We start from the raw sequence: 12,500 nt of genomic DNA, 5'->3' as shown, positions 1-12,500 counted from the left end.
AAAGAAAGAAAGAAAGAAAGAAAGAAAGAAAGAAAAGGAAAAGAGAGAGAGCAAGAGACAGAGAGAGAGCGAGAGAGAGAGAGAGGGAGAGAGAGAGAGAGATATTCAGGCTTCAGAACTTCAGGCTCTATCTGCAAACAGGCCACCCCTGAGAAGTCCACTGCATCTGCCATTACAAGCACACTCATGAAGTCAAATATGTCATCTGAATCTTCGGTGTGGAGCTTTTTCAACTTGTCCTTTAGAGGAACCTTTAGAGGGCCATTTAAACTATTTGTCCCAATTCTTTCAAGTGCACTTATGTAAGTAGGCTTATAACCAATAGTATGTACTTGTTCAGTAATTGCATTTCATTCTATGACGAACATATATCATTACCTCACATTAACACTCACCTCAAATATAACTTGCAACAACAGGTTCTAATACAAAGAGTACATAGAGCTCAATTAATGAAGTATTAAAAGCATATCATGTGCGCGCACACACACACACAGACGAACCCTAAAAATGAAAAGTATTAAAGAAATCTCTTAGCAAGACTTTCTGCACTATGAAATCAAAACCAGTCAGACTTACCTTGCTCTTTTATCTGACGAATCTGCTTCACAGTCTCTTTTAAGATTGCACATTTGTCAGGCTTGACATTGAAGTTGTCAATGTCGTTGAAGTTGGCGAAGATCAGCTCGGCGAGCTCCTCGATGTATTTATTCTCGTGCTCCCGGTTGCGCTTTTCAGTGCTTCGTTTGGTGCTGGGGGAGACAGGAGAGACCAAAGTCACAGGGCTGAAGGCAAACACACGGCCTCGCAGCGGTAACCCACCAACACCGCCGCCGATCCCGTGGGTTTCATTTTGTTGATCTCCAAAGTGAAGACATGACCAAATATCTGGCACCTTTTTGCTATCCTGCTGAGAATCACCTGAGAAAGCCTCACAGTCGCTTTGTGACAGCGAACACGTTATCATTTCTGTTAACAAGAATTACTGGTGAAACTACCCAATCGGTTTACAAATGAGGAAAAACTGCCATTATTTTCACTAAAAACACAAATATAGAAGCCTTGAAAAGAAATTAGCCTTTATGTAAGGGTTACATTGAGGACCACCAGTGGCTTCAGTAATAGCAGTGGGGAGGAGATGAATGGATGACCTTCATAATGGTGCTTTGATCAGCTCTGCTAATGCCCAACTGGGTGCTAATGAAGCTGCTAGCAGGTTTAGCAGAATTAGCATGATCTGGGTGTCAATCATTGGAGATCTCTGATGGTGAACTATAAAAGTTAATTAATTAAGCATGTTGTTTTTATTACGGTTTTAAAGACTAGGGCTGATACACTGTCACACAAGATGTGGTAATGAAGATGGTGGAACTGGGAACAGTGGTTGAAATCCACATATTACGCAAGTAAACAGAGTAAGTGTGAAGTTGAGTAGGAGGCACACTCAGACCGAGAGTGAAAAACACTGATGGAGGGGGACTTTGGTAGACCTAGGAGCGGTGTAGGCTACGTTTGGTGTTAAACTACACCGCTCAACACCTAACATTCGAACACACGGAAACTGCCAGCTATGGCAGAGTCCGCTGAGGGACCCCTTAGCTTTTCCCCCAAGGGTATGAACCTCACCAGTTCGTAAGGTCTTGGCGAGGCTTACACACACACACACACACACACACACACACACACACACACACACACACACACACACACACACACACACACACACACACACACACACACACACACACACACACACACACACACACACACACACACACACACACACACACACACACACACACACACACACACACACACACACACACACACACAGCCTCGCCTCTGTTGCCCTTCCAGAGGGCTTGCACTTTCGATTCATCCTGGAGCCTCTTCAGCAGTATTTCTGTTAGGTGGATGGAAAACAGCTTTGGCAAACATGTCGCCCACTGCACTTTTCTGTTTTCTGGTTGCTTCTCCCCCAACCCCCACCCCACCCCCCACCTGACACACACCCCACCACTTTCTCTATGAATGGATAATAGACAGACAGCAAGGCTTTATCTGAGTCAGTGGAAAAGATTGGGGGGGTTCTTAATTTAGCAACATCACCAGCACCTGGGCATCAACTCGGGAGCTATACGGCTATATTGGGCATTTTGTTGCAGTTCAATAGTTCAGAGGCCATGCATACATTAAAGGAGGGGGACTTATGCTGCAGTTGTTAGCACTACGGGGGTCAAAAGGTCAAGGGAAATATGACCCCCTGTGAATGACAGTGGGCTGCCGCTAAAGCAGGTGTTGTTCTGTGTGTGAGTGTGTTGTGAGTGTGTTGTGTGTGTGTGTGTGTGTGTGTGTGTGTGTGTGTGTGTGTGTGTGTGTGTGTATGTGTTGTGTGTGTGTGAGAGAGGGAGAGTGTGGAAGCATGTGTTTATGTGCTTTAGTGGGGGGTGGGCTAACAGTGCCAGTGTCTCTGAGCAGCTCCATGCTCTGGTCATGGCGGTAAGAGAGCTTACCTTGGGCCCGCAGCTCTGAGGAACATTGTGTGTGTGTGTGTGTGTGTGTGTGTGTGTGTGTGTGTGTGTGTGTGTGTGTGTGTGTGTGTGTGTGTGTGTGTGTGTGTGTCGGTGAGAGAACTTACCTTGGGCCCAGCAGCTCTGAGGAACATTCTTTCCGTTTCTGAGCCTCGGCCCGGCCAGGGTCCGAAGAGTTTTCTCCTACACCACTCATCTTCAATGCATATCAGCCACTGCAAAACAAAACAGAGAAGAAAGCTCAGCTATGACACATAAAAAGGAATACAATCGATACTCTCATACTAAAGTTATTCTTTAAATAGACTTATTATTCAGGGCTTATTACACTTGGCTTCATATGGATTGAATGGATGGTAAATTGGAACGATCTTCACCAAAATAGAGACTTTTAATAAGTTGATCATACTAAGGTAAGGAAGGTTGTAAGGAGGACACAAATCTCCATAGTTGTACAACACAGCCGTAAGACCATATCTGATACTTGAAGTCGAGACGGTAAACAATGATTCCAATGGCACACACAAAATGAAAATCCACAGGACTGTGCAAAAAACTTAAATACTTCTTCACTTTGATTTAATTTAAAACTTGAATAAGTCGTTAAAGAGACGAGGAAACACTGAGCTACTGGTTAGACTTATTAGGAGGTCACTCTCGAGATGTGGGTCAAAGCTTAGGGGCTTGAGAGGGGCCAGAGAGAGAGAGAGAGAGAGAGAGAGAGAGAGAGAGAGAGAGAGAGAGAGAGGAGAGAGGATGATGATGAGGGTAGGGGGATGGAGGCAAGAGGGTGAGAGAGAGAGAAATAGAGAATGTGGGGAAGACAGAAAGAGAGAAAAATGGAACGAAGAAAAAACATTTCTAATTATTTCCTTTCCCGTGAGAGATGGGGAAAGGAGAACAGATAGAGACGGAGGTCCCTAGTTTCCCATTGCTCATAACATACATATCGAACCCTTATACCAACATTAAACTACCTTTAACACTCAACCATTCACCACATACATATCAAACCCTTATACCAAACACCAAACTACCTTTAACACCCCATTACTCAACACATACATATGGCGCCAATCAGACCCGGGATATTTCTCGCCGGGGCACAGGCATGACAGGACGTGACGAGGAGTGGCGCTCCACTGAGTGACAGCACTGCGACGCTGGCACGCAAGCATGCACGGGAGCGGGAGGCAGGCAGGCAGCCCTCGACGGACCTCTCCGCCACCATCAATTATTCAGGGGAGCAATGGCTTTTTAATCAGCGGCAGCCCAGTTTTTAAGGGTGGCAGCGAAAGAGACTCACACCAGCACCATATTGAAACCTGTTTTCAGCCCGTGCAACAGACCCAGGGGTCTGGACGCACACTGGCCCTTTAGCGTGCTGGGCAGTTGGATGGCCATTTTAATATTGGCTTAGGGTCGGTTGGGTGTATGTGAATGCCTCATGCTGGTAGAAGGGACTCAAGGGAAAAACAAGTGCACTACGCCTCTTTCAGGAAGTAGCGTTTCCCTTCTCTCTCAACAACGATCACAAACACTGTGGGAGATGTCCAACACTGTCAGGGACAACTATGTAACTATGTATGAACCGCTTCGCATTGGCATCTTAGCAATCAAAACAAATGTTACTCATGAGTTCCGAGCCTGAAAAAACACTACAGTGAAACATTTAAAAGACAGAAGAATGCCTCTTTCCACTTCCCTTACTACGATACCTTATTTTAAAGTTTACTCTAGTGACATAACTGACAATAGCACAAGGGAGGTGTGTGTGTGAGTGTGTGTGTGTGTGTGTGTGTGTGTGTGTGTGTGTGTGTGTGTGTGTGTGTAAGGGAGTAGAGCTGTGCTAGCAGACTGAGCTTTGTTGTTCCATGCGGCCGCCACGCTGGGTTCCCAGGCATCAGGCCCCAGCCAGCCAGCAGCACACGGCCATTACGTAAGAGAGGCGAACAGCCGAGCAGCCAGCCTCGATCTGGAGGCCGAACAGTGAGTGTGTGCGCACGCATGCACTAACACACACACACACACACACACACACACAGCCTGCAGAGTCGACTGAACGACGCATTAGCAAAGAGAATCCCTGCTGGATTGCAGTGGCCTACTTTCACCAAATGACAGGCAGTGGAATTGAAAGCAATGGTTCTGTGTGAGAGAGCGAGAGAGAGAGAAAAGCACAGACAGAGAGAGAAGCACAGAGAGTGAATGTCTCTGTGTGTCTCTCTATGTGTGTATCTCTATGTGTGTGAGTGTGTGTGTGTGTGTGTGTGTGTGTATGTGTGTGTGTATGTGTGTGTGTGCCATCCAGAGTAAGACAGTATTATGTGGCTTCAGAGGCGTTTGTATATGTCTAAATACAGCCCCACTAACTGGAAAGCCTTTCTGGTAAATGACAGGACTTCCATTTTATTAGAGGACTGGACATGCCCCTATTCCTAAAGCAAACAGCTATGTGGTCAGGCTCACAGGGCTGGGAAGAAAAAGAGAGAGAGAGAGAGAGAGAGAGCGAGAGAGAGAAAGAGAGAGAGAGAGAAAGGAGGAGAGAAAGAAAGAAAGAAAGACAGAAAGAAGGAAACCAAGAGAGGAAGGCAGGAAGACAGAAAGAACTGTGAGGAAAAACAGAAAGCAAGTCAGGGCTGACTCACGGTGCGTACTGAATTACTACTGCATCACACGGCTAGGCTTTCTCTCCTGCCCGACCACATTGCCTGTTGCTTTTTAGGTAGGCAGCAACAACCTCTGTACACACAGACAAACTCGCAGACACACACAGAGGCCGACAGACTCGCAGACACACACACAGACACACACACACACACACACGTGACTCCACATCTCAATGACAAACCCATGAAGTGGTAGCCAGGTGCAGGGGGACACACAGCACCAAGGACAGCGGAGGGTAGCAGCTAAAGCCTCAGGTCCTTCCACTGGCTCAGAGTGTGTGAGTGTGTGTGTGTGAGTGTGTGCGGGTGCGTGAGTGTGTGTGTGTGTGTGTGCTGTGCGGAGCCAACACAAGTCTCTCGGATGACGGTTAATTCGGCTAATTACGGCGAGGAGACGGTCAGATGCTTGCCAGGGGATTAGCACGGGAAGCTACCAGCGCTTTCTGCCAACTGCCGTTCCGTTCGCACTCGAGGACAAAGTCCAACCGGAGAAATAAAGAAGAGGAGAGAATTGAGAAACTAACACACATGTTTGCCATGCATATATCTATAATAACTGTGTGTATACACAGTGCATGTGTGTTATATATATGCTATATACATTATTTCCACTTGTATATGCATTTTTAAAAAGGTTGCTATGAGAGTTTGTGTGCTGCCTTTTTTGTGAAAGACTGCAATCAAAATGGGACTTTTTTACATCTTTGAATGGTATTTAGATAAAGAAACCTTTCCTGCAGTGATTCAAATCAAACGCACACACATGCAAACACAAAGGCAAACACACACACACAGGCAAACACACACACACATACAAACACACATACTAACACGCGCTCACAAAAATACACAAAAAAGTAAAGCTGCTCATGAAATGGCTTGTGCCCTCTGGGCGACTATATAAATCACTTCATGCATTCATGGGATCCCACTCAACAGCAGGAAAGGCCACTGTGTTGGTGCATCCAACTGAAAAAAAAAGGTGGCGGGAAAATTGCAATGATATGATTTATTTTAGGTGACCGCTCCGACGTGGGTTACTGGCATAATTGAATTATCGAGGAGAGTCGATAGTTTTTCGGACACCTAAGGTGTAATTGTTGAGGCGAGCGTTAAAAAAAATGGTGCCTGCTCGCCCATAATGTTTGCTTACTGCTAATAACAAGATTAGAGGAAATAAAGGCAATTAGAGCGTTTTATAGCCTTAACAGGGGGTTGGACAAGCACCATCACACAAGCGCCTCCGATGGCAGGGAGATGGGAGGAGTTTCTGAACCAGATGAGCAGCTTTTCCATGGCCTTCTTTCAGAGTCTTAAGCATACCAGTGAGCATACCACTCATTTAATAATTAGCAAATTAGCGAGTCACCAACTATCTGTGTTCCCTCTAATGTCGAGGATCTGACAGACACATGCTGAGGTAGCACTCAGAGATGCACACCTCGTCTATGAGAACGATAGTTGCCTTAGAGAGGGAGGAGGGGAGGCTTTTGAAGAGGGACCGAAGACTGCTGACTAAGCAGAGGAAAGATAATTTATGATTTGGACTGAACCAGCACAACTAAACCCCCTCTCTCTATTCCTCCTCCACCAGGACCCCCACCCCACCCAACCCCACCCCAGCTCCTCCTACAATGGCTAAAGGGACCTGGGCAGGAAATGACCAGCGTGTGCCTTGTGTTCACCTACAGATCAATTATCTGCTGAATTCCCTTTAAACTCCCTCTAACCCAACACACACACACACACGCACGCAAAGACACACACGCGAGCGTACCCGCACGCACGCACGCACGCACGCACGCACGCACGCACGCACGCACGCACGCACGCACGCAGACACGATAACCTACTAAAGAGGCCATCAGACAGTCCCCTGAAGAGGAAATCTTCACAAAGAAACCTTTATGTATAATGTTTTTCTACGTACCCAAATGTCAGATGGGACATTATTTGAAATCATGTTTTAAATCTTATGCAATGTGAGCGATAATGATGATAAGTCCAGACATTCAAAACACCACATTCCGCTCCCAGAGTTGGCTCCTGCGCAGGAGTTCAGAGAGAGAGAGAGAGAGAGAGAGAGATATAGCGAGAGAGAGAGAGAGCGCGTGTGACGTCGGTGCCGAGATGCTGTCTGGATGAGGCTGCGACTGACTCTTCCCTGGAACCCAGTGGTCAGATAAAGCCTCTTGTCCAGGAGGCGCTGGGTGCCCATGAGGTCTTATGACCGTAACATGAAAGAGCCAAGGTCAACGCAAGGGCACACAGACACACACACACACACACACACACACCCCCCCACACACACACACACACACACACACACACACACACACACACACAGCACTTCAGACTCGGGGTGGATGATACGAACGAAAATGTATACCACAGTATTTTCAACTGTATGGACAGTTTAGGTACTCCATCACAGTTTATCATCCAAACTTCATAATCATTCACTTAATACTAATACATCTTTCCAGTGGCAAAAGTAAGAAGATGAAGAAAAATTAAGGTATATAGACAGGTGACTGACATAACAAACAGAAATAGCCATTAACCCTCAAAAGTCTTAACCAGAGCCAGCGGCCTGTTGACATTTTCCAGGTTGAGGGATGTCTTATGCAAACATAATTTAACGCCAATTCAGATGACTGCTACTGTGAAGGGGTGTCACCTGTAACTGTTTAGATTTTGTTTTGTTTATCTTTGTTCAAGTTTTGTTTTTTGGTGATTTATTTTCGTTTTGATAAGTTTGTTTTACCTTTTGTCTTTCTCATGATTGGGTTTAGTTTCGTAGGAAGTGAGGTCATGGGGGTCAGGGGTCACACACACCTTTATTATGGTAGTATACATTGCACCTGACTAGACCTGAGACGCCGGCTCGCGGTCATGGTAGTATACCGCTGAGCCCAAGCTGATGAGTGTGATTACGTTTACCTTGCCTCATTTCCCCTCTCAATCGTTATGCAGCCAACGAGGTATGTTTGTCTCTTTATGATGCTTTATTTCTTTGATTTCTTTCGGTTTGATTGTTTGGTTTGATTGTCTGTTGATTGTGTTTTTACTGCTTTTTACCAGTTCGACGTTGGATTACAACTGAATTAAAGAGAATAATAAATCCATCAGTAACTGAAGAACTTTGGCCTTGCGTCTTTCCTGGAGGGGAGTGATAGTCGAACTCGAGGCGAACTCGGAGCAGAACTCTGCATCGGCTCACGGGTTATCTATCCTCAACCTGAAGATTCGTCAGTTTGCCGGGGATTAATGAAAGTTTCTCGGATTAAAGCCACGTTTTCGCTGAAGAAGCAAGCGAATTGGACTCGTTGCCTAAAGTGACTTCACGCATGAACTGTGTTCGGATTTACAACGCGCTTCAGCGATTGAAGACGCGTGGAGGAACGGCATGAAACAGATAAGCAGTATTTAGCATTCATGTTTTCTAAAGACGGTTTGAAGCTTTAATCAATGAACAATGATAATGGGTTGTCTTTATTAGCCTAATGGCCACATTTTAAGGACATTTAAAACTGATATTTGGGGCTTTGACAAATGCAACCGAATTGAAAATGTTTGCACGTGTATCACCAGGTTGCTGAATTGTATGTTGATGTACGGTTGTATTGTTATTGCCGACTATGTTCAAGTGTAGCTGAAGCTGTCATCAAGTTGTTTTATGAACCCTTCAAGTTTAGTAGGTAGTAATTGTTTGAAGACAGCGACTCAGTGTTACAGTTAGGCAATACAAAATCCACTATGTCTCCAGTGGTAGAAGAGAAGGGCAAAACCCTACACATGGACCAGTTAAACTTATTGCTGCTTCGTTTTAACAATGTCTATGAATATTGGAAAGTCAGGACTAAAGTGGCTAAAAGATCTGTGCAGCAAAACCTTCCAAGTGTCATTCTTCAAGAACTTGTAACCCGCATTGAAAAGGAATTAACTGAACTTAATGATATTTACGATGCCTATAGAAAACTTGATGTTCCAACTCAAGACATGCGCCGCAAATTCGAAAAAAGCACCTCTATTACTAAGGTTATGATGAAGAATGTTAAGTCTCGGATTCAAGGAGCCGAGGAAGAAGCTGCAGTGGAGGGAGAAGCTCCAGTGCAAGAAGAAGCTACAGTGGTAGAAGAAGCTCCAGTGCAGGAAGAAGCTGCAGTGGAGGGAGAAGCTCCAGTGCTAGAAGAAGCTGCAGTGGAGGGAGAAGCTCCAGTGCAGGAAGAAGAAGCTCCAGTGCAGGGAGAAGAAGCTCCAGTGCAGGAAGAGGCTCCGGTAGAGGAAGCGGCTCTGGTAGAGGAAGAGGGTCCTGTGGAAGAGGAAGCTTCTTTAGAAGAAGAAGCAGCAGTTTCGGAAACCGTAGAGGGTGAAGAGGCACCCACAGAAGGTGAGGCCGATCCTGCTGCTCCAGAGGAAGCTTCTGCTCCACCACCATCAGAAGACGTAGAGGGTGAAGAGACACCCACAGAAGGTGAAGCTGCATCTGATGCTGATACTCCAGCGGCTACTCCTGCACCGGCAGAAGAGGAGCCCCCAGTGGAAGGTGGATCTGACATAGACACGGAGAATGATGCTGCAGTAGTGTCACAAGAGGAAGCAGCGCCTGTAGGAGATGACAAGGTGGGAGAAGTCACTGAGGATGATCCAGAACGTAAAGCTGTCCATGTGTTTAAGACCAAAGCAACGGAAAATGGGACCTTGTTAGATCGTCTGACAAATTTCTCTGATCGGAAAAGAGTTGTCAAGGCTGCCGCATGTCTTAAGCGTCATGTTAAACGTTTCAGTGGCTGTAAGTCAAACCCAAGTCGTGCCACAAGTATCGAAGAAAGACGAGAAGCAGAGGTATCTATCATTAAAATGGCTCAAATGGAAGCATTCAGCGTTGAAATGGAAAGTTTAAAAAGGAACCATGAAGTACAACCAAGAAGTGTGCCATCAAGGGGTGGTTTCTCAAATGACACTCAAGATCTTGTCAAGGCCTTGGCTGAGGCCTTAGCAGCAAATAGGCTGCCGGTTCCAGAACCAACCATCTTCTGTGGCGACCCACTGCAGTTCAATCACTGGAAGTTATCCTTTCAAATTTTAATTGAGAGGAAGAATATCCCTGAATTTTGGTCAAGATGGAGAAAGGAATATCTCCTCAATCTTCGACAAAGACAGCGATGGCAAAGGGATAAGCCTAATACAAGAGTCAATGATATAGTCATCCTCTGAGAAGATGATTCACCTCGAAATCAATAGAGATTGGCAAGGGTGGCTGAAGTTTATCCAAGCTCTGATGGAAGGGTTTGAAAGGTTAAGTTATTGACGAGCGATTCAACTTTGGATCATTTAGGAAGGCGCACTTCTAAACCTGTGTATCTTGACAGAACGGTTCAAAGGATTGTCGTGCTGCTTGAGGCTCAATAATGCTGTACTTTGCACAGTTTGCCATATAGGGTTATAATAGTTTGAACCATTTATGATTTTTTTGAGTGAAATCAGTTATGATTTGGTGGGAGTGTAACTGTTTAGATTTTGTTTTGTTTATCTTTGTTCAAGTTTAGTTTTTTGGTGATTTATTTTCGTTTTGATAAGTTTGTTTTACCTTTTGTCTTTCTCATGATTGGGTTTAGTTTCGTAGGAAGTGAGGTCATGGGGGTCAGGGGTCACACACACCTTTATTATGGTAGTATACATTGCACCTGACTAGACCTGAGACGCCGGCTCGCGGTCATGGTAGTATACCGCTGAGCCCAAGCTGATGAGTGTGATTACGTTTACCTTGCCTCATTTCCCCTCTCAATCGTTATGCAGCCAACGAGGTATGTTTGTCTCTTTATGATGCTTTATTTCTTTGATTTCTTTCGGTTTGATTGTTTGGTTTGATTGTCTGTTGATTGTGTTTTTACTGCTTTTTACCAGTTCGACGTTGGATTACAACTGAATTAAAGAGAATAATAAATCCATCAGTAACTGAAGAACTTTGGCCTTGCGTCTTTCCTGGAGGGGAGTGATATCACCTATCGGTGTTTGCTAGGCATTTTGTGGAGCTCTCAGCTGGTTCCTAATGGCAACCCAGAGCAACTGAGGAAATCCACAAAATGTCCACCAGTGGCCAAAAATATATTAGATCCATTTCATATCAAAACCTGACATTGTTCTTCAGATTATCAAACCATTTCACAGTTTGCTGGTTCCCTAGCTATGTGATGTAGGCTAGTTATCGCAGGCAATAGATTTAGGGGGTCTACTAATAACTGATGTGGAATTCTCCGACAGCCAAAATTCTGGGAAAATTGTATGCTTTACTTCATACTTAAAATAAATATCCCAGTATTGACAGCATTGCAAAATTAAGGCTGTGGTATGACAATTAGAATACTGAAATAGAGGCCATCTCTACTTCAGACGGCATACTACAACCTCAAATAGATGGAGGTTATGAAACACTCACACACCCACATCTGTGGCAGTCCCACAACACACACACACTCACATGCACACCATGGCAATCACTGCATGAAACCATTGCAATTACACACCTGTCTTTGATGACACACACACACACACAAATAGATATTTAACAGACTCCCCCACACGCACACCAGCCATAGCGTAGGCTACATTGGCATATGGACACAGCTGTGATATCCATTATTCAGGAGGAGTGAGAGAGCAATGAGCAGCTCGCCACTCTAACCCAGTTACAGTACTGCCAGTGGAGCTGGGAGGGCCATCTGAGGGGGGGGGGGGGGGGGGGGGTAAAGAGAGAGGGGGAGAGAGGTAGAGAGAGAGGGGGGGGAAAGAGAAATACAGACAGATAGATAGAGAGAAAAAGGGATAGAAAGAGAGGGAGAGGGATACAGACAGACAGATAGAGAGAAAGAGAGAGGGGGGAGAGAGAGTGTGAGAGAGGGTGAGAGAGATACAGACAGATAGATAGAGAGAAAGAGGGATAGAAAGAGAGGGAGAGAGATACAGACAGACAGATAGAGAGAAAGAGAGATGGGGGGAGAGGGGGCGAGAGAGGGTGAGAGAGATACAGACAGATAGATAGAGAGAAAGAGGGATAGAAAGAGAGGGAGAGAGATACAAGATACAGACAGACAGATAGAGAGAAAGAGAGAGAGAGGGGGGGGGGATCTGGCTGACTGTGGGAGAGTTCCACGCTGTGCCACCCCATCACAGAGCTCTGTAGGGGCTGTGCTCCACCTCTGCCTGTGCCTGGGCTGGGGCGGGCACTGTGCTGATAGGGGGCATTAATTATTTACCCACAGGGGGAGGGGGTACTGGGGGGGAGGAATAGAGGCTG

General features: G+C 45.6%; 1 protein-coding gene across 2 annotated transcripts in view; it reads right to left on the bottom strand.

Moving 5' to 3' along the window:
* ncoa2 (nuclear receptor coactivator 2) overlaps positions 1-12,500 on the bottom strand; it is a 98,079-nt gene that overhangs the window by 52,786 nt on the left and 32,793 nt on the right. For both annotated transcript variants that reach the window (XM_080855014.1, XM_080855015.1), the window contains exons 3-4: positions 2,639-2,746; positions 580-752 (exon numbers count right to left, since the gene is read on the bottom strand). In XM_080855014.1, the coding sequence (XP_080711140.1) occupies positions 580-752; positions 2,639-2,727 (262 nt within the window). In that variant the 5' untranslated portion in view covers positions 2,728-2,746. The remainder of the gene's footprint in view (positions 1-579; positions 753-2,638; positions 2,747-12,500) is intronic.

The sequence above is a fragment of the Sprattus sprattus genome (genome assembly GCF_963457725.1).
Source record: "Sprattus sprattus genome assembly, chromosome: 17".
In the NCBI taxonomy this organism is placed as follows: Eukaryota; Metazoa; Chordata; class Actinopteri; order Clupeiformes; family Clupeidae; genus Sprattus; species Sprattus sprattus.
The sequence above is the reverse complement of the archived record's forward strand: the minus strand, read 5'-3'. Positions and strand labels throughout refer to the sequence as shown.